Source organism: Anolis carolinensis, chromosome 5, assembly GCF_035594765.1.
Source record: "Anolis carolinensis isolate JA03-04 chromosome 5, rAnoCar3.1.pri, whole genome shotgun sequence".
NCBI lineage: Eukaryota > Metazoa > Chordata > Lepidosauria > Squamata > Dactyloidae > Anolis > Anolis carolinensis.
This window is the reverse complement of record NC_085845.1, coordinates 201,326,826-201,350,969: the sequence shown is the minus strand read 5'-3', so window position 1 is coordinate 201,350,969 and position 24,144 is coordinate 201,326,826. Positions and strand designations below refer to the sequence as shown.

At 37.8% G+C, this 24,144-nt stretch overlaps 1 protein-coding gene across 1 annotated transcript; it reads left to right on the top strand.

The window, feature by feature from the left end:
- Positions 1–934: 934 nt before the first annotated feature.
- Positions 935–23,784, top strand: cpa2 (carboxypeptidase A2). The gene is made up of 11 exons (XM_062983344.1): positions 935–1,297; positions 4,306–4,387; positions 4,759–4,893; positions 6,622–6,720; positions 9,744–9,845; positions 9,931–10,032; positions 12,335–12,445; positions 14,043–14,133; positions 17,707–17,906; positions 20,458–20,542; positions 23,500–23,784. The coding sequence occupies exons 1-11, from the start codon at positions 1,050–1,052 to the stop codon at positions 23,685–23,687; spliced, it is 1,443 nt and encodes a 480-aa protein (XP_062839414.1). The 5' UTR covers positions 935–1,049; the 3' UTR covers positions 23,688–23,784.
- The last annotated feature ends 360 nt before the right edge of the window (positions 23,785–24,144 follow it).

Genomic DNA, 24,144 nt, shown 5'->3' with positions numbered 1-24,144 from the left:
AGTCTCACTTATCCAACACTCGTTTATCCAACGTTCTGGATTATCCAACGCATTTTTATAGTCAATGTTTTTAATACATCGTGATATTTTGGTGCTAAATTTGTAAATACAGTAATTACTACATAGCATTACTGTGTATTGAACTACTTTTTCTGTCAAATTTGTTATATAACATGATGTTTTGGTGCTTCATTTGTAAAATCATAACCTAATTTGATGTTTAATAGGCTTTTCCTTAATCTCTCCTTATTATCCAACATATTCGCTTATCCAACATTCTGTTGGCCCGTTTACATTGGATAAGTGAGACTCTACTGTAGTTTATATATGTTTCATATATAAGAAATAGATACAGTACACAGTTGAAAGATACAAGTTACACAAAATCATAAAGTAGATGCAATTTATTAAAGGGTTAGAGACAATAGAGTTTAGGGCAGGCATGAGCCAACTGAGAGATAAATATATCTCTGTTATTTATGTGTTATTTACTGTTATAATTGTATTATTTTACTTTGTTTAATAATGTGTTATTATGTTGTTATGTAATGTTTGTGTTGCTTTTATGACTGTAAACCGCCCTGAGTCCCATCCGGGAGATAGGGCGGTATATAAATAAAGTTTTATTATATTATTATTATATTATATCATATATTGCAAGCAATTATAACCCGGGGGAGGCTTTTTCAGCTCATAAACAGGGCTGAAAAACTCTGCTAATCTTCGAAGGTTTTTTTTTAAGAAAGGAAAAGTCATATATTTTTTCTGAGCCCTTGGTGAACTATAAATCTTCGGCGGGGAGTTACTGTGTCTCGACAACAAAACTTAATCAGTTCTACAGTGGAGATGTACCCAAATTCATTGCCAATACATTTTTAACGAAACCCAAGCCCATCCTTTTTGTTAATGAATAGAATCAATATTTTTTTCTCTGCTGGATGAAAGGGAATAAAGAGGCTTTGCAGTCACAACATTTCAATGCATCCAGACAAGTGTTTTGTTTGCTTGCCAGCTTCCTCTGCCTTCTATAATGATATAATTATCACTCTATGGCAATGAACAACACCTTGCAGAGGAGACATAATACACACATTTATCAATCCGGTGCCTTGAACCTTTCGGCAACGCATGGGAACGCAAGCACATGGAGCCTCTCTGGGAAATCACTTCTGACAACACAAATATATACATTGGATCTGAGTTTTTCCCCACGTTTGGATGAGTTTTCCATCATGAGAGTGATTCTGCTTCTTGCAACCCTCCTTGGGGCAACGTTGGGCCTGGAAAACTTTGCTGGGTGAGTTGTGTTTTCCTTTCCTCTTGAGGTTGGTAAGCTATATGGCCATCTGTTGGGAGGGCTTTGATGGGGTCTTGGCAGGTTGGGGTTGGACTGGATGGCCTTTGAGGATCCCTTCCAGCTCTAGGATTCTATGATGTTGACTATTCCTTTTATTTTTTAATATAAATTTCTATAAGTCTCACATCCAACATTCGCTTATCCAACATTCTGGATTATCCAACGCATTTTTGTAGTCGATGTTTTCAATATATCGTGATATTTTGGTAAAAATTCGTAAATACAGTACAGTAGAGTCTCACTTATCCAACATAAACGGGCCGGCAGAACGTTGGATAAGCAAATATGTTGGATAAAAAGGAGGGATTAAGGAAAAGCCTATTGCACATCAAATTAGGTTATGATTTTAGCATAGAGAAGGGAAACCTGCAAGGGGATATCCCTGGGTGCATTAATGCTGTTCGATACTACTTTAACTTGCTTGAAAACTCTATCTAGGTATCTTAGTGGACTAGAAACTGACCATGAGCCAATAGTGTGATGCAGCAGCGAAAAAGGCCAATGCGATACTAGGCTGCATCAAGAGAAGCATAGTGTCTAGATCGAGGGATGTTCTAGGTAATACAATTCATGCTCTAGAACCCTGGGATTTGTCGTCCAGTGCTCTTGGACAGAGAAGGCTAAAGATCTTATAAAGCTACATCTCTCTCATAGCATTGTCACATAGGGCTTGAGGTGGTGCCAAAGTGCATTCATCCTACAATATATAGATACTCCCAGAGTGTGATAATTATATTGTCCTCGTGAACCATATTATCTGGAACATCCAGCTTCCTAAACAAATGCAGATCTCAAAGGAAGCAGAAGAGAGCTGAGACGGAGGTGGTGAGTGAGTGATGATAACGAGGAGGATGCAAAGGAGGAGGATGGCAATAATAAATCTATATATATAAAAGGATAAAGTTGCGGGCGCAGTGACTATAACAACAAAACTAAACATCCCAGAAATACAAAACTTGGCAACACAATGCAAAAGCCTTGCCTCCAGGTTACAACAACACAACCACACCACAAAACCACAATCCAGACTCACAAAACTCACAACAACGCATCATGAGATAACAACACAACTAAACACTCCAGAAATACAAAACTTGGCAAAACAATGCAAAAGCCTTGCCTCCCGGTTCTAACAACACAACTACACCACAAAACCACACCGGACCCACAAAACTCACAACAATGCATCATGACTATAACAACACAACTAAACGCCCCAGAAATACGAAACTTGGCAACACAACACAAAAGCATTCCCTCCCGATTGTAACAACACAACCACACCACAAAACCACAATCCGGACCCACAAAACTCACAACAATGCATCGTGACTATAACAACACAACTAAACGCCCCAGAAATACAAAACTTGGCACACAACTAAACGCCCCAGACATACAAAACTTGGCAACACAACACAAAAACCTTGCCTCTCAGTTGTAACAACACACCCACACCACAAAACCACAATCCAGACCCACAAAACTCACAACAACGCATTGTGACTATAACAAATACAAAATTTGACAACACAACTCATCCACCTCCCCAATCCCTACATTCACACTTGGCCTCCAAAAAAACAATTACAATAATAACAATGACAACAACAACAATAATAAGAATCAACACCATCACAGGCAAGAAACAGCCAGGCACTGAGGCTGAGAGGCCAGTCAGTGCTACACTGGGCCTCCAAAAAACAATACAGTAGCATCTAACTTATCCAACCTTCATGACCACTACAACAACAACAATAATAAACACCTACACAGGCAAAACAAAAAAAGACAATTGTACCACAATAAAAATATAAACCGCACTCAACAGAATCAGACATTACAACTAACAACAAACCAAAGACAACAGGGATCTCAAGCAATTATCAATCAACACAAAAATTGAAGAAGGTCACAGACTTCAAATACTACTACTAATGTGAGTATAAAGAAGGGTGGAGGTCACAGCATCAATACAACCTAGTGTAGACGGACCAACACCACCAGACTCAGACACAGCAACGTGTGGCAGGGCACAGCTAGTCTATTTATATAAAAGGGGAATGAAATTTCGGCCTAGGACAAAACAACAAAACAACACATCCCAGAAACACTAAACTTGGCAGCACAACCCCTCATCCATGCCTCTATGTTCATACAACAAAAAGCTCCAGCTACTCCAGAAAACGGCCAGGCTTTGAGACTGCAAGGTTATTCACTGCTATTCCACCTGGCCAACAAAGGATTCCCATAAGCCACAGCAACGTGTGGCCGGGCAAAGCTAGTCTATATATATAAAAGAGTAATGAAATTTCAGCCTAGGACAAAACAACAAAACTACACATCCCAGAAACAATAAACTTGGCAGCACAACCCCTCATTCATGCCTCTATGTTCATACAACAAAAAGAAAAGAAAAATAAAGCCCTAATTAGAGGGAGAGGAATAATGGTTTTTATCTAATTGCTACCAGTTAGAAGGCTAAGCTCCGCCCACTTGGTCTCCTAGCAACCCACTCAGTCCAGGGGACAGGCAGAGTTAGGCCTCACTTAGGCCTCTCCCACACTGCCTAGAAAATACAGATTATCTGATTTTAACTGGATTATATGGCAGTGTAGACTCAGCTATATAACCAATTTATAATCTTATATTATCTGCTTTGAACTGGATTATCTTGCATCCACACTGCCATATAATCCACTTCAGTGTGCATTTTATACAGCTGTGTAGAAGGGGCCTCATATAATCCAGTTCTAAGCAGATAATATAAGATTATAAATATAATATGTAATAATTACTGTGATATAATAATACAGAACAATATAATCTCTAAAATCAGGACAGTAAATAAAGAACAACACTCTGAAAGCATAAGCCACAACAACGCATGGCTGGGCAAAGCTAGTTTATACATATACATCTTATAAATGAGTATCTTATGATTGCAGGGACCAGGTTCTGCGGGTGGAGCCGTGCAACGAAGAACAGGTCCGGCTGCTGAAAGAGCTCCGAGCCCTGGAGCCGCTGCAGGTGCGTCCTTTTCGTACGGAGGAGTTTGCTAATTGCTCTTTTCCGGGTATCAGTCCATGTTTTGCAATTAAACTCCAGGCAAAGGTAGGCCTATCATGAAGCGGAAGATACAGGGACACATTCCAGGTCATTGCACATCTTATGCAACCACAGCCCTTTATTATGGCATCAACTGACACTGATACGTCCTGCCCAATCCTGGGATTTGTAGTTTGATGAGGAAGTAACATCCCTAGGCTGCATAGGCACCTTGAAACCACACCGGAGCCCAGAATATAAGCAATCAAGCTATTTATTGAAGATTATAAATAAGCACAAGCACATTTTGACGGTTCCTAACCTCATTTTATTTTTGCTTTTCCCCTTCCCAGCTTGATTTCTGGAGGTTCCCATCATATCCGAACGAGCCTGCGGATGTCCAAGTGCCCTTTGCTTGCCTCCAAGATGTCAAAGTCTTCCTGGAATCCCGTGGCATCAAATATTGCGTCATGATTGAAGACATCCAGGTAGACATCCTGACCCCAACCTACAGGGAAACCCTACTGTAGAATGTGTCGTAAGAGGGTTAAATTGAGACACATCCACCTTCTGTCTCAATTTCCCTTCTTCTCCTGTGATCTAGCAATCTGCTGTCGCACCTCAGGCTAAGTTCACCTTGCTATAGATATCCAGTCAGACACAAGGAAAGTCTTTTGAGGTTTTTATTAAGCAAAGCAGGATATAATTCAAGCAAGCAATCAAAAAGGTCGTTCAAAGTTGTAATGAAAGAGTCAATAAGAATCAAATTGTTTCACAAGGTAAAGAAAGGTCCATTAATCCATAATGCAAGGTCCAAAAGTCCAAAGAGCACAGCAAGAGCAATAATCCACAGAGCAAGGCAATAGTCCATAGAGTCCAAGAACAAGGCCCAAAATCCAAAGATCCAAGAACACTGACGAAGAGAACATCCACCTAGATAAAGCGAGGAATTGCTCTGACAAGGAGCAATCTGCAAAGCACACTTTTAATAACAACTTAGAAAGGCGTTTCTTTTCCCACAGCTGGTTTCTCTTTTTCCCGCCAATCTCTCACTTCTTCAAACCTAGGAACCCCTCCAAGATAAACGGTCCTCTCTGGATAATTCATTGCTTGTGCTACCGTTATCTTGCACCTGGCATGGAGCTGAATCCTCTCCCTCATTTCTCAAGGGTTATCCCTCATTATTTCTCAAGGGAATGTCAGTCTGTCCATTATCTATAGCTCCTGGGGTCAGCAGTTCATCCTGCTCAAACTGAAACTGCAAATCTCTGGCCTCTGAGCCAGACTGCATCTCTGAACTAACTTCTGCCTCTGGCAGCTCTTGAATCTCAAAACCAGAATCCCCTTCATCTTCATCTTGAATCTGGCCAGCCTGTGGCTGGGTCACAACATCTGCATAGACACACAGACATAAATACACACTTCTCTGCTGTCGGCTGAAGTAATTACAATATTTACATAGAACTTCTAAGCGTCCGACGAGATTGATGGTCTTGAGTGAAGCACACTATCTCCCAGCTGTCGCTACCCACATTCCAGAGCAGTGACGAATGTCCTAGTATCCAAAAACTGCACACTGTTTCCCTCTAGCAATAACTCTCTCTCTATGCATTTAACTCTTACACTACTGTAATTACAGGCACACACACAATTTGCTTTAAACCATAAGTGAAATTTCAAACCTACACAACACAAAACTCCAACAGAATGAATGCACCTTGGCTCAATGATACGGAATCCTGGGAGTTGTAGTTCGGTGAGGCCATCCATCACAATTTGGCCAAGAAATGGGAAACTACAACTCCCTTGTTCTGGGGGTAGAAGGGAGAAAGAGTAAAAACATACACAACACCCGTGCTCTCACAACTGCCTCCAGCTACTTAATGGGATGCACTGTCTCAAAGGCAAGTGGTTTGTTCAGCTCTCCAAAACACTGCAGAGTCTTGGTCACAGTTAGCAGAGATTTCATATCACAGCCTCCGACCTTGTCGGAGCTCAGCATTTGAATAGGCACACTTGAGCTTCATCCAAACTCCTTCAGTTGTTGCTACATACAGCTATTGACAGATCGTAGCAAGATACTCACACGACGAGGATGGCGATGGATTAGAGATGCAGAGAGATCATGGCAAAGCATCTAAAATGGCAGAAAAGCACATGGCAAAAATATAGAAAATACCTCATTTTTTTCTGCTGAGATTTGTTAAATTTCGTAGGCTGCGGTGGATGAAGAAAGACGTGAGATGTACCTCAACCAGCGGAGAGAACGTGGCAGCAGCAGCTTCAATTACGGCGCTTACCACCCTTTAGAAACAGTAAGTTTGCCAAGATTGGTTCTCATTCTTCACTTATTGCAATGGGAAAAAATGGCTGGTTTCCCCTGTATTAGGCAGTAAGAGCACCTAAAGCTTCGAAGAGCTTCTGCTCAACCATTTCAAAGCTCCCTGATTGAGCAGTGATGGCACGATCGTCAGCATAGATTAAACTCTCTGAGCCTTCTGGCAATGGCTGGTCATTTGTGTAAATGTTCAACATGGATGGAGCAAGCATGCTCCCCTGAGGAGGAAGCAACTGGCAACATAATATAAAATGCAATACTAATAATATAATAATAATCGTGCAATAATAGTAACATAAAATATAATAATGCAATATTAATAATAATAATAATTGTTACCCACTTCTCCTAAAGACAAGAGAAGTAACATTATTATAACATATAATAACTACAATAATAAATGCAATAATAGTAATATAAATGCAATACTAGTAATATAATAATAGTGCAAAAATAGTAACATAAAATATAATAATGCAATAATAATAATAATAATAATAATAATAATTGTTACCCACTTCTCCTAAAGACAAGTGAAATAACATTCTTATAACATATAATAACTAGCTGTGCCCGGCCACGCGTTGCTGTGGCAAAGTGGTGGTGGTATTGGTTAAAAATTGTTGTGTAATTTTTATTTGACTTTATTTGCATTTTTATTAATTTTATTGTAAGTTATATTTTTATTTATTATATTTTATTATTTTCTTGTATTATTTTTAGTTATTTTCTGTTATTATAGTATTTTATTGTATTAATTTTTTAGTGTTTTTTATTATTTTTTATTGGGTTGCTAGGAGACCAAGTTGGAGGAGCTTAGCCTTCTAACTGGCAGCAATTGGATAAAAGCAATTATTCCTCTCCCTCTAATTAGGACTTTATTTTTCTTTTCTTTTTCTTGTATCAACCTAGAGGCGTGGATGATGGGTTGTGTTGTCAAATTTCGAGGTTGGGGGGCCTGTAGTTTTGTTGTTTTGTGGGTCGCCATGTTGCCATCACTCTTTTATATATATAGACTACAATAATAAATGCAATAATAGTAATATAAATGCAATAATAGTAATATAATAATAATAATATGATAATAGCAACAAAAATATTATAATAATGCAACAATAGTAACATAAATAACACCACCAACAACAACAACAACTGTTACCTGTTTCTCCTTAAGGCAAATAGCAAATAACATTTTTATCATCATCATCATCACCACCACCATCATTTATGTATTTGAATGAGATGCAACACAGCTCATATGCATAGATAAAAACACAACCAGCATATGATGATGATGATGAAGATTATTATTATTATTATTATTATTATTATTATTGCTATTATCTATGTTTTTGTGCAAAACTGGGAAACATATCCGCCATAGATACAGAGGCCATACTGTATATAATAATATATTTATTAATATATCTATATATATAAAAGAGTGATGGAATCCTGGCGACCGCCAAAACGACAAAACTAAACACCCCACAACCTCGAAAATTGACAACACAACCCATCATCCACGCCTCTAGGTTGATACAACAAAAAAAGAAAAGAAAAATAAAGTCCTAATTAGAGGGAGAGGAATAATTGTTTTTAGCCAATTGCTGCCAGTTAGAAGGCTAAGCTCTGCCCACTTGGTCTCCTTGCAACCGAATCACCCCAGGGGACAGGCAGAGTTAGGCTTCACTTAGGCGTCTTCCACAGATTATCTAATTAATATCGCAAAGAACAGCACTCTGAAAACAAGGGAATTCCAAACAGGAAACAATCCAGACCAGCTAACACCTCCCAACAAAAAATTCACTCAGGGAGGAAACAGCCAGGCTTTAAAGCTGCAAGGCCATTACATGCTAATCTTTTTCCCTAATTGCAGCATTCATACTTGCTTCCAACAGACAAAAAAACCCAGAAATATTGTATATTCACAACTTTTAGGAAATAATGTCCCCTGATGGCGCAGCGTGTTAAAATGCTGAGCTGCTGAACTTCTGGACTGAAAGGCAGGTTTGAATTGGGGGAGCGGAGAGAGCCCCCACTGTTAGCCCCAGCTTCTGCCAACCCAGAAGTTCAAAAACATGCAAATGTGAGTGCATCAATAGGTACTGCTCCGGCGGGAAGGTAACGCCGCTCCATGCAGTCATCCCACATGACCTTGGAGGAGTCTACGGACAACGCCGGCTCTTCGGCTTAGAAATGGAGATGAGCACCAACACTCTGAGTCAGACATGACTGGACTTAATGTCTGGGGAAAACCTTTACCCTTGACCTTAACTACCACCAATTCCTCAATACTTTATTTCCCATACCACCATATTTTGCCACAGCAACGCGTGGCTGGGCACAGCTAGTCTATATATATAAAAGAGTGATGGCATCACGGCGACCCACAAAACAACAAAACTACAGGCCCCCCAACCTCGAAATTTGATAACACAACCCATCATCCACGCCTCTAGGTTGATACAACAAAAAGAAAAGAAAAATAAAGTCCTAATTAGAGGGAGAGGAATAATTGCTTTTAGCCAATTGCTACCAGTTAGAAGGCTAAGCTCCTCCAACTTGGTCTCCTAGCAACCCAATAAAAAAATTAAAAACACAAAAAAAAAATTAAAAACACTAAAAAAAATTAAAAACACTAAAAAATTAATACAATAAAATACTATAATAACAGAAAATAACTAAAAAGAATACAAGAAAATAATAAAATATAATAAATAAAAAGATAACTTATGATAAAATTAATTAAAAAATACAAATAACGTCAAATAAAAATTACACAACAATTTTTAACCAATACCACCACCACTTTGCCACAGCAACGCGTGGCCGGGCACAGCTAGTATAATATATAATAATAGATTTTCCTCTTCCTTGACGAAAGGATTTCCAGGGTTCTAGTCCTCATATGCTTTTCCTTCAATCTTCTCTGCATCTCAAAAATATATCCGCATGTCTCTGCCCAAAGTGTGAAATCCATAATGGTTTCAATTCCAGATCTATCAAGAAATGGACAACATTGTGGCCGAATATCCCAAAATTGTGAGCAAACTCCAAATCGGGGAGTCCTATGAGAAAAGGCCCCTCTACGTCCTGAAGGTAAGGGTTTGCTTCCCATTGGAATTCGTTTGCCGTTTTCTTAAATTTCAGGCAATTTTGTGATCGTTGGTTTTGTATTTTGCAGTTCAGCACCGGAGGGAAGAACCGGCCGGCCATCTGGATCGACGCGGGGATCCATGCGCGGGAATGGGTCACCCAGGCCACCGCTTTATGGACCGCAAAGAAGGTCAGTTGCTGCCGCTTCACCGAGTCCTTGATGGTAGTACTTCCTCATTCCTTTCCGCATGCTGCTGGAAGTTTTTCTAGTTTTTTTTTTTAATATACTTTTTATTAAGATTTCTTTTATAATACAATAATAATAAAGAAGAAAAAAGAAAAGGAGAAAGGAAAAACAAGAGAGAAAAATAAGGGTTAATATATAGATACGAAAAAAGGGACATAAATAGAGTAGATTTAATACTACAAGTTAGAGTATCTATTTTACTATGTGTATTACCTACACTAAATTGTGTATATTCTGGAAAAAAATTAATTAAAATTTTTGTTATTATTGTTACAGTTACTTAATTGCGGTAGATAGAAGAATATATCTATATATATAAAAGGGTAATGAAATTTCGGCCTAGGACAAAACAACAAAACTACACATCCCAGAAACACTAAACTTGGCAGCACAACCCCTCATCCATGCCTCTACCTTCATACAACAAAAAAGAAAAGAAAAATGAAGTCCTAATTAGAGGGAGAGGAATAATTGTTTTTATCCAATTGCTGCCAGTTAGAAGGCTAAGCTCCGCCCACTTGGTCTCCTAGCAACCTACTCAGCCCACCCAGCCTCTCAATAATAATAATAATAATAATAATAATAATAATAATAATAATAATAATAATAATAATACAATCCTAAGGTTAGCAGATACCCCTAAGGATCATCCAGTTCAACTTCCTTATATCATGCAGGACACAATCCAACCACTCCTGACAGATGGCCATCCAATATCTGCACAGTAATAATACAAATCGAATCATAGAATCAGACAGTTAGGAGAGACCCCTAAAGGCCATCCAGTCCACCCAACTCTGCCATTGGACAATACAATTCAAACACTCCCAACAGATGGCCAGCCAGCCTCTCAATAATAATAATAATAATAATAATAATAATAATAATAATAATAATAATAATAATAATAATAATATCATCCTAAAGTTAGCAGATACCCCTAAGGATCATCCAGTTCAACTTCCTTATGTCATGCAGGAGGACACAATCCAACCACTCCTGACAGATGGCCATCTAGCCTCAACAAGTTCTCACCAACACCACCAGACAACGCCACAGCAACACATGGCTGGGCTAAGCTAGTGTGTGTATATATATATATATATATATATATATATATATATATATATATATAATGTAGGCGAAGAGGAAATGAAGATATAAACATAGGTTAAAATTATCAGGATAGAGAAACGATATTACATAGAAAGATGAATAGTTTTTTTTCTATGATTGTTCCTTTTCTATTTTTCTTTCCTATTCTTGTTCTTTTCTCCCTTTCTTCTTTCTTCCCCTTTGTTTTTGTACATAATTTTGTTTTTACGAATAGTTCTTATCATATCAATATTTTTTTATTCTTTGACATGAGATATTCATTTACTTCTTTCCGGTTGGTTTCCTTTATTTTCATTCCTTTATTCTTAGTCATAAGAAAGGCAAGTCTAGCCATATTTCTAATTTCTAAATTTTTTGTAATCCAGATTTCTTCATCAGGTATATCTTGATTTTTCCATAACTTAGCATAACACAGTTTTGCGGCTGTGGTCAGTAAGAATAACAATTTGTCTGTATTTTTTCCCCATCTTTATTTCATGTATTCCTAGTAGAAATGTTTCCGGTTTCCATGGTATAGCAATTTTGAGAATCTTCTGAAGCTCCTTGTGTATTGTTTTCCAGATTTTTTTTCGCTGGAAGTTTTTATAGTGTTGTAAATTAGTTAAATTAGTCTCCCCACATAAAGTGGTACCTAAATTTCCTACTTGACAGATGCAACTGTCTTTCAGGCTGCTTAGGTCAATAACGAGCTAGGCTATTTAATGGTCGGGATCTCACTCCGACCTGGGCTTAGTTCAAACTCATGACCTCTCAGTCAGTAGTGATTTATTGCAGCTGGCTACTAACCAGCTGCACCACTAACCAGCTGCACCATTGGAAAATATAATCCAACAATATCATGCATTATTCCCATCCCTTTTCTGTTTGCTGTAAATTGTAAGAATATCAGAAGAGCTGAGATGGATTGAAACAGTGGTCCATCCATTCCTGCATCCCATTGCTATAGAATGATGGGAGTTGCAAATTGGTGAAGCAACCAATACCACATTTCCCAGGACTCCATAGGATTGAGCTATGGCTGTTAAAGTGGGATCAAACTGCATCAATTTCTACAGTCTGGATGCACCCCTAGATGAAACGATCATGCGTAATCATTGCAAGTCCTAATTTTCTCTTTTGCTGTCTCTAGATCGCTTCTGACTACGAATATGATCCCTCCGTGAACTCTCTATTAAACACAATGGACCTTTTCCTGTTGGTTGTTGCAAATCCAGATGGATATGTCTTCTCTCACACTGAAGTGAGTTCTTCAGAAATATAATATTCCTCTTCCAAACTAGAATGTATCATGATATTGCAAGGAAACTGGACCCATTCATGATTGGGTATGTTCTATACGACAGGAAAGGATTAAATTGAGACACATTTACTTTCTGTCTCAATTTACCTTCTTCTCCGGCGATCTAGCAATCTGCTTAGTCGCACAGAAATAAATGCACACTTCCTAACACAGAAATAAATGCACACTTCCCAGCTGTCGGCTGAAACCAGCGGTTCTTATCTTTATAGAAGTAATTTACACTACTTACATAGCTTTGCTCAAGAGTAACATTTAAGCATCCGATATGATTGATGGCCATGAGTGAAGCTCGTCTGCTGTCTACGCCCACATTCCAGAGCAATGACCAATGTCCTATTACATATCCAGAAACCAGACACTGTTTCCCTCTAGCAATAAATCTCTACTCTATGCAATTAACTCTTACACTACTGGAAAATATAAAAGAAAAGCACATGCAGTTGTATAATGCAAAAGAAAGCAAAGAAGTCTTAATGCAGACACATTACTCAAGTCTCTGATAAAGTCCCAAACAAAGCAGCAGTCTTACATCAAACGAAGAAACAACGTACATTCATCAATAAATCCTTAGGAGCAGTTTCCCAAACTCAGACTCGAAGCAGGCACAAAGGGAGTGAAGGCATTAGAGTCAGTTTGTTACCAGCAAGAGCTGGCTGCACCGGCTTCTGCTTTATAGCTCTGAGTCCCCTCACAGCTGCAAGGGCAGTTTCTAATTACTCGGCTGCATTTCTGGCAGCTAATCTACCTGAACGAAGTCTCTGTTTCCTTTCGCCTTTCCTGAAATGTGGGGACTTGCAAGACCTCCTCCTCTGATTCCAACTCCCCCTCTGATTCCTGAACACTTTCCTGCTCCCCTTCCTCTTCTGAAGATGAGGAACCCCTAACAGTCAGTCAGTGTTGTTACCCGGGGGCATTAACTGGCACTCGATGGTTTGCTGCCATTGAACACATGAAGTGTTAATGTGGGATTTGTGTATTGATGGTGTTTAAATGAAATTTGTGTCATGCCTGTATTGCATACTGATTGCATCATCCAGAGTGTACTATAGTCTTGAAAGAGTTAATTACTAAGAAGCTGTGATGACCTTGATGTGTGGCTGGAACTGGGGAGTGTCCAGACACAAGTGTGTGTGCATTGCTGATTGCATCTGTTCTGTTCTCTTCTGAGTTGAGTCAAGTCCTGTGTTCGTCTGCAAGTCTGTTGGTCTTGATTATTACTGCTTTCAGTAAAACTTGTATATAGTTTTACCATCGTCTCTGATGTCTCTTCGTTCTGCGTTCCACTGACTCCATCCAACTACTGCTGCTCTGCAAAATACTCTGACATGGAGCACGTGGACAATTTCCACAGAAAGGAGGAAACCATGAAAATGAACACCAGAATCAAGACAGTAAATAAGGAAGACCACTCAAAAACAGGAGACCTCCAGACAGCAAACAATCACCCTTCCAACCCTGGGATTCTGTGATCTCAGGGAATGGACAGACTTGATAAATGATAACCACAAACCCTTGTTTTCTTCTCCTTTTCCTGCAGAATCGCATGTGGCGGAAAACCCGGTCCAAGACCCCCGGGAGCCCCTGTGTTGGAGTGGACCCCAACCGGAACTGGGATGCAGGCTTCGGAGGTAGGGACATGTGTTCCCATCTTAGAGTCACGGCCCTTTCTTGTGTTTGCAATGCCCTTCCATTTCGGATTGGCTTTGTATTTATTTATTGATAAAGGCATTTACACTCTTGCCTTTGAGCCACCCCTCTTCCATAAGGTGCCCTCAATAAGGTGGTTGATAAACAACACAAAACACAAGAAAGGAAAAATGAAACCGTAGAAGCAAACAAAAGATAGCCCTATTAACTACTAACTAAACCCGTTGAAAACCTGGCCGAAAATATATTCACTGCCCACCTAAGAAAAAACCATTTGAAGAAGTTATCAACTATGGGGAGCATTACAATTCCTGAAAGCAGAGGTTGATTACTGTATATGTCAGAGTAATTTGCAGCGCAGCAGCAGTTGGATGGAATCAGTGGAATGCAGAGCGAAGTGACATCAGAGACGATGGTAAAACTATATACAGGTTTTACTGACTTCACCAATAATCAAGACAAACGAGCTTGTAGACCAGAGGTCCCCAAACTAAGGCCCGGGGGCCGGATGCGGCCCTCTGAGGTCATTTACCTGGCCCCTGCCCTCAGTTTTATAATATAATATATTGTATATACATAATAATATTGATAATAATATTATAATGTAATACAATATAACACTAATAATATTACCATATAATAATATTAATTATATATTCTATATTACATATAATATTACTAATAATATTACAGTATAGTTCAATATCTTCTATCTATATATATAAAAGAGTGATGGCATCACGGCAGCGGACAAAACAACAAAAGTAAACACCCCACAACCTCGAAAATTGACAGCACAACCCCTCATCCAGGCCTCTAGGTTGATACAACAAAAAGAAAAGAAAAATAAAGTCCTAATTAGAGGGAGAGGAATAAATGTTTTTATCCAATTGCTGCCAGTTAGAAGGCTAAGCTTCACTCACTTCGTCTCCTAGCAACCCACTCAGCCCAGGGGACCCTTTACCTTAACTACCACCAATTCCTCAATACAGTAGAGTCTCACTTATCCAAGCCTCACTTATCCAAGCCTCTGGATAATCCAAGCCATTTTTGTAGTCAATGTTTTCAATATATCATGATATTTTGGTGCTAAAGTTATAAATACAGTAATTACAACATAACATTACTGCGTATTGAATTACTTTTTCTGTCAAATTTGTTGTATAACATGATGTTTTGGTGCTTAATTTGTAAAATCCTAACCTAATTTGATGTTTAATAGGCTTTTCCTTAATCCCTCCTTATTATCCAAGATATTCGCTTATCCAAGCTTCTGCCGGCCTGTTTAGCTTGGATAAGTGAGACTCTACTGTACTTTATTTCCCATGCCACCATACTTCGCCACAGCAACGCGGGGCCAGGTACAGCTAGTAGTAATATATAATGCTAATATTGTGCTATGCTAATAATATAATATATTGTATGTACAGATAATTTGTAAGCCACTCTGAGTCCCCTTTGGGGTGAGAAGGGTGTGATACAAATGTAGTAAATTAATAGAGTAAATAAATAAATAAATAAATTTTAGACTTAGGCTCGCCCAAAGTCTGAAATGACTTGAAGGCACACAACAACAACAACAACAACAACAACAACAACAACAATCCTAATTAACTTGACTATCTCATTGGCCAGAAGCAGGACCACACTTCCCATTGAAATCCTGATAAATGTATGTTGGTTAAAATTGTTATTATTTTTAAATATTGCATTGTTCTTTCGTTGTTGTTGTTGTTGTTGTTGTTTTTGCACTACAAATAAAACATGTGCAGTGTGCATCGGAATTTGGTTTTTTTTTTTTTCTCCAAATGATAATCCGGCCCCTCAACAGTCTGAAGGAGTGTGGACCGGCCCTCGGCTTAAAAAGTTTGAGGAACCTTGTTGTAGACAATGGACGAACACAGGACTTGACTCTCACCCTAGGCAGACAGCTCTCGACTCAGAACTGAACTGAACTGAACTGATGCAATCAGCAATGCACACACACTTGTGTCTGGACACTCCCTGGTTCCAGCCACACATCAAGGTCATCACAGCTTCTTAGTAATTAGTAATTAACTCTTTCCAGACTATGTTACACTCTGGATGATGCAATCAGTATGCAATACAGGCAAGACACAAATTTCACTTAAACACTACCAATACACAAATCCCACATTTACAGTATATACTCGAATATAAGCCTAGTTTTTCATCCCTTTTTTTAAGACTGAAAAAGCCCCCCTTGGCTTATACTTGGGTGAGGGCCCTGGTTGGCTTATATTTGGGTCAGCTTATCCTCAAGAATATATGGTACATTTATTATTTTTCTCTATTATTGTTGGTATTATTACATTTACTACTTTTCTCTATTATTGCTGCTATTACATTTATTTTACTCTATTATTTTTATTATTATTAATAATACATTTATTATTTCACTCTGATCTTATTATTATTATTGCATTTATTCTTTTGCTCTATTTATTATTACAGTAGAGTCTCGCTTATCCAACGTTCTGGATTATCCAACGCATTTTTATAGTCAATGTTTTCAATACATAGTGATATTTTGGTGCTAAATTCGTAAATACAGTAATTACTACTTAGTTCAGTTACTGTGTACTGAACTACTTTTTCTGTCAAATTTGTTGTATAACATAATGTTTTGGTGCTTAATTTGTAAAATTATAACTTAATTTGATGTTTAATAGGCTTTTCCTTAATTTCTCCTTATTATCCAACATATTCGCTTATCCAACGTTCTGCTGGCCCGTTTACGTTGGATAAGCGAGACTCTACTGTACTTGTATTATTTTCTTGTATTTATTATTATTATTGTTATTACATGTATTATTTTACTCTATTATTATTAAAAGGATACATAAGCACATTGACATTGAAGAAGATGAGAATCATGATTTGATTAGAGTTGGACAGTCTGATCTTAAATCTGAGCTTTTTGTAAATATTCAAAAACATTGAACCTACCGATGCCTCAATTAATGTACAGTAGAGTCTCACTTATCCAACATAAACGGGCCGGCAGAATGTTGGATAAGCGAATATGTTGGATAATAAGGAGGCATTAAGGAAAAGCCTATTAAACATCAAATTAGGTTATGATTTTACAAATTAAGCACCAAAACATCATGTTATAAAGCAAATTTGACAGAAAAAGTAGTTCAATACACAGTAATGCTATGTAGTAATTACTGTATTTATGAATTTAGCACCAAAATATCACGATATATTGAAAACATTGACTCCAAAAATGCGTTGGATAATCCAGAACGTTGGATAAGCGAGTGTTGGATAAGTGAGACTCTACTGTAATTTTATTGGTATCTATTTTTATTTCTGAAATTTAACACCCTCAGCTTATACTGGAGTCAATGTTTTCCCAGTTTTTTTTTTGTGGCAAAATTAGGTGCCTCGGCTTATATTCAGGTCGGCTTATACTCGAGTATATACGGGACATTGCAAAACCCAAGACACAGTTATACGGTTATGTTGTTTTGAGTCCCTTTTGGGGAGATAAAGCGGGATATTAATAATAATATCTCGCTTCCCAGGTCCGGGAGCCAGCAGCAACCCTTGCTCCGATTCGTACCACGGTCCGAGCGCCGACTCCGAAGTGGAGGTGAGGTCCGTGGTGGACTTCATCAAGAGCCACGGGAACGTCAAGGCCTTCATCAGCATCCACAGCTACTCCCAGCTCCTGATGTTCCCCTATGGATACACCTGCGACAACATCCGGGATCGTGCAGAACTGGTAAGAGTGAAATTAAGATATTAGAACCACAAAGTGAGAAGGGGCCTCCAAAGGGCATCCAGTCTGGCCCTATTGTTGCCAGGGCGGAAGACACAATCCAAGCACTTCCAGCAGATGGAATCCAAGCCTCTGCTTAAAAACCTCTAGGAATGTTGATTCACCTCTCTCTCCACAAAATATAAGAATCCCTCACTAAATATAATATTTTTTTTTATTCATATCCCAAATTTCTAGCATTTTGGCAACTCATATCTTCAGTTGACCATTTCAAGACAGAGTTGAGGCTTCTAAGGAAAACATTATTAACAAATTCTAAGTTGAAACATGGTTTGCATTATCATCATCATCATCATCATCATCATCACCATTACACTATGTTATCAGATTCCAGTTATAAAACTGGTTTGCATTATTATTATCATCATCGTCATCATCATCATCATCATTACACTATGTTATCAGATTCCAAGTGTAAAATTGGTTTGCATTATTATTATTATTATTATTATTATTATTATTATTATTATTATTATTATCGTCATCATTATCATTTTTACACTATGTTATCAGATTCCAAGTATGAAACTGGTTTGCATTATTATCATCATCATCATCATCATCATCATCACCATTACACTATGTTATCAGATTCCAGTTATAAAACTGGTTTGCATTATTATTATCATCATCGTCATCATCATCATCATCATTACACTATGTTATCAGATTCCAAGTGTAAAATTGGTTTGCATTATTATTATTATTATTATTATTATTATTATCGTCATCATTATCATTTTTACACTATGTTATCAGATTCCAAGTATGAAACTAGTTTGCATTATTATTATCATTATCATCATCATCATCATCATCATCATTATTATCTTTATTACACTATGTTATCAGATTCAAGTGTAAAACTGGTTTGCATAATTATTATCATCATCGTCATCATCGTCATCATCATTACACTATGTTATCAGATTCCAAGTGTAAAATTGGTTTGCATTATTATTATTATTATTATTATTATTATTATTATTATTATTATCGTCATCATTATCATTTTTACACTATGTTATCAGATTCCAAGTATGAAACTAGTTTGCATTATTATTATCATTATCATCATCATCATCATCATCATCATTATTATCTTTATTACACTATGTTATCAGATTCAAGTGTAAAACTGGTTTGCATAATAATTATCATCATCGTCATCATCGTCATCATCATTACACTATGTTATCAGATTCCAAGTGTAAAATTGGTTTGCATTATTATTATTATTATTATTATTATTATTATTATTATTATTATTATCGTCATCATTATCATTTTTACACTATGTTATCAGATTCCAAGTATGAAACTGGTTTGCATTATTATTATCATTATCATCATCATCATCATCATCATCATCATCATTATCTTTATTACACTATGTTATCAGATTCAAGTATAAAACTGGTTTGCATTATTATTATCATCATCGTCATCATCATCATCATCATCATTACACTATGTTATCAGATTCCAAGTGTAAAATTGGTTTGCATTATTATTATTATTATTATTATTATTATTATTATTATTATTATTATTATCGTCATCATTATCATTTTTACACTATGTTATCAGATTCCAAGTATGAAACTGGTTTGCATTATTATTATTATCATCATCATCATCATCATCATCATCATCATTATCTTTATTACACTATGTTATCAGATTCAAGTGTAAAACTGGTTTGCATAATTATTATTATTATTATCATCTTCATCATTATCATTATCTTTATTACACTATGTTATCAGATTCCAAGTGTAAAACTGGTTTGCATTATCATCATCATCATCATCATCATCATCATCGTTATTGCACTATGTTATCAGATTCCAAGTGTAAAACTGGTTTGCATTATTATTATTACACTACATAGCAAGATTATAAGTGAAAAACTGGTTTGTATTATTATTATTGACACAACGACATTGTATGACACAGCAAACAAGATAGATATGCTGGATTTCGTATCACAAAACCACAAGTCGAACACTTCCCAAGTGTCTAGGACTGTGTGATGTATTTTCGGATGATGCGTGCAGATCCCTTTAGGGTGGCCTTTTGCAGTTGGCAGATCGTAATTTTGTATTATTATTATTATTATTATTATTATTATTATTATTATTATTATTATTATTATTATTATTATTACACTATGTAACCCATTTTTTGTTCCTACGCTATCAATGTCATTTCCCAATTGGTTCTATCATAAAAGGTTTATTAAATTGCAAAAACTTTGTTTTGGTGGGACATCCTGCATCACATTCTGCTATAGCTTTTCAATGAATATCTCATTGACTCTCAACCAACTTAGTTTGTGGCAGCCACAAAAACAAAGTTTCTGGAGTAGAACAACTACTTGCAAAGTAAGGACTGCACTGTTAAACAGGAAATAACACTTTCACACCAAGAACAGAATATCTTTCAATGTTTTTGTTTCTTTTTCTTCCTTCTTTCCTTCTCTTTTTTCTAGGACAACGTGGCCAGAACCGCAGCCAATGCGCTGACCTCTTTGTATGGCACCCAATATAAAGTGGGGCCCATCTGCTCGGTCATCTGTAAGTATATTCGAACTAAGATGCGACACTGAGTGAGTCTCCTTGTGGAGAGAAAAAGTGGGGTATAAATTAACACAATAATAGGAACAACAACAACAACAACAACACACCGCGGCAGCAACACAATGGCTTGGCTACATCAGCCACTGGCCAAAGGGCAACCTAGGATTAACAAAATATAAACAAATATAAACTGACTAGCTGTGCCCAGCCACGCGTTGCTGTGGCATAGTCTGTTGGTTAGGATACCTCTGGTTAGGAAGCAGCCTGGCTTTGAAGCTGCAAGGCTATTTGGTGGTATTCAAGTTGGTAAGCAATTGGGGGTTTTCTGTTATTTGGACTTTATTTTTCTAGGTATTTTTATTGAAAGACATAGCTTGGATGACTATGTCTTTTGTGGCCAAATTTGGTGTGATTTGGTTCAGTGGTTTTATTGTTTACTCCATGGGAAAAACGTGCAGTACATTTATATATATATAGACTAGCTGTGCCCGGCCACGCGTTGCTGTGGCTTATTCTGGTGGTGTTGGTCAGTCTACATTAGGTTGTATTTATGCTGTGACCTCCACCCTTCTTTATGCTCACATTAGTAGTAGTATTTGAAGTCTGTGACCTTCTTCAATTATTGTGTTGATTGATAATTGCTTGAGATCCCTGTTGTCTTTGGTTTGTTGTTAGTTGTAATGTCTGATTCTGCTGAGTGCGGTTTATATTTTTATTGTGGTACAATAGTCCTTCTTTTGTTTTGCCTGTGTAGGTGTTTATTATTGTTGTTGTTGTTGTGGTCATGAAGGTTGGATAAGTTAGATGCTACTGTATTGTTTTTTGGAGGCCCAGTGTAGCACTGACTGGCCTCTCAGCCTCAGTGCCTGGCTGTTTCTTGCCTGTGATGGTGTTGATTCTTATTGTTGTTGTTGTTGTCATTGTTATTATTGTAATTGTTTTTTGGAGGCCAAGTGTGAATGTAGGGATTTGGGAGGTGGATGAGTTGTGTTGTCAAATTTTGTATTTGTTATAGTCACAATGCGTTGTTGTGAGTTTTGTGGGTCCGGATTGTGGTTTTGTGGTGTGGTTGTGTTGTTACAACCGGGAGGGAAGGTTTTTACGTTGTGTTGTCAAGTTTTATATTTCTGGGGCGTTTACTTGTGTGCCACGTTTCGTATTTCTGGGGCGTTTAGTTGTGTTGTTATAGTCACGATGCGTTGTTGTGAGTTTTATGGGTCCAGATTGTGGTTTTGTGGTGTGGTTGTGTTGTTACAACCTGGAGGGAAGGCTTTTGCGTTGTGTTGCCAAGTTTTGTATTTCTGGGGCGTTTAGTTGTGTTGTTATAGTCACGATGTGTTGTTGTGAGTTTTGTGGGTCCTGTGTGATTTTGTGGTGTGGCTGTGTTGTTACAACTGGGAGACAAGGCTTTTGCATTGTGTTGCCAAGTTTTGTATTTCTGGGACGTTTAGTTGTGTTGTTATCGCATGATGCGTTGTTGTGAGTTTTGTGGGTCTGGATTGTGGTTTTGTGGTGTGGTTGTGTTGTTGTAACCTGGAGGCAAGCCTTTTTCATTGTGTTGCCAAATTTCGTATTTCTGGGATGTTTAGTTTTGTTGTTATAGTCACTGCGCAAACAACTTTATCATTTTATATATATAGATAGATTGCAAAGGAATCTATTCTGATTCTGAATCCACAAGACAAATTCAAAAGGCAATGTGGATTCCTAACCCCTAAATCCCCTTCTTAAACATATCTGATCTGTATTCTATTATTTCTTGATCAGAAATGTTGAGGATTGGGAATCCATCCATATTTCTGGGTTGGGAATCTATGCTTTATGGTAAACATCCTCAGGATAGTAATGGTAATCCCATAAAGCGGCTTTATCCGAAACCATTACTTTCGTGAGAGTTGTATGGGTAAACCAAGAGGAATCAGCTTCTCTAAGGTTGTATCCACATTGCACATTTACGGCACTTTGATACTGCTTGAATTGGCATAGTTCCATTGTAGGGAATCCTGGGATTTTGTTCATTTCCCAAGAGATCACAGCTGCTGCTCATTTTGGCAAGCCTTCACAGCTCATCCCAGAAGCCTTTCCTTGAGGAAGAGGCTATTAGATAGAAATAGCAAAGCATTTTTCATCATAGAATAAAATACTGTTTGATGGACATGTGGAATATTGATAGCTCCCTGGTAACGACTGTGAATGTCATAATGCAATACATTGGGGGGGTGGGGGTGGGGGTGGTGGTAATGGCTGAGTCATAACTATGTGAGGTATATTGCAAAGGAGTTGCATCACCTTTACTAATGACCTATCAGCAGGTGTCAATATAAAGAGATTGAAAGAATCCATCTTTCTCTCTCCTGTGTGACTCAGTGTATCTCTCTATTTTCTATGTGACTTTTCGGCTGTTACAGTTCTCCAGAATCATTTTGTCAATCAATAACTAGTCTTTTGTGCCCCTGCTTTTCCATTTGTTGCCTTTCTGTTCATCTGGCAAGATGTTTTTTTCTTCAAGATAGTCTTGAATTCTGTCAGCTATGATGCCAGTCAGTAGTTGAAACATAGTGGGCATAGTGGGCAGGATCTGATAGTTTGTGAGAAGCCTGAAAGTAGATCTGTGTATCCTGTTTGTACATTTGTATATATTAAAACGTTTTAGGCCTTTCCTTGAGAAATAGATAGGAATGGCAAAGCATTTCTCATCATAGAATAAAATATTGTTTAATCTGCATCCTGGATATTTTGTGAAAACCTGAATCCGTGAGTTAAGGTCAAATGCTAGCCATTAGACTCTACTAATAGATGGGTTGAAGCATGTTTATGCTGTGAAAGGACCCTGCTGTATTTATGCTTACTTCTGAGACACTTGCTATCCAGCTTTCAGTGAATCAGGGAGGTTGTGATTTGGAAACTATAAATCACTTCATGAATAGCACCTTCCGCCTTTCTTTCCCCCGTAGACCAAGCCAGTGGAGGCAGCATCGACTGGTCCTACAACTATGGCATCAAATACTCCTTTGCCTTTGAGCTGCGGGACACCGGCCGCCACGGTTTCCTCTTGCCAGCAGACCAGATCATCCCGACTGCGCGAGAGACGTGGATGGGACTGAAGAGCATCTTTGAGCACGTGCGAGACCACCCCTATTGAGAAGAGGAGCAGGGATGGCATTATGACCTTGTAATTTCATTGGCAATGATACTTTATGAACTCTGTAGATTATGAAAACTCCCAATAAAAACGGAAAACAGCCATTGCTTCTGTTGCAAAATCTGATTCCATTGTGGAATTCTGTGACTTATGTATGGTATAGAATCATCGAGTTGGAAGAGATGCCCAAGGGGCCATGGGTGAAATCTGACCAAAGCAGAAGAAAGTGGGACTATGTCATAAGTACTTTTTAAATCCTTAAAAATGTTATTTTTATTCCGTTTCCAGTGAGACTGAGCATCAGGCACTTTACAGAGAAAGAAAGTAGACACACAGATTCTATATAACTATGTTGGTGTTAGGGATTCCCCTTCTTCAGAAGAGGAAGGGGAGCAGGAAAGTCTTCATGAATCTGAGGATGAGATGGAATCTGAGGAGGAGACTTTGCAAGTACAGT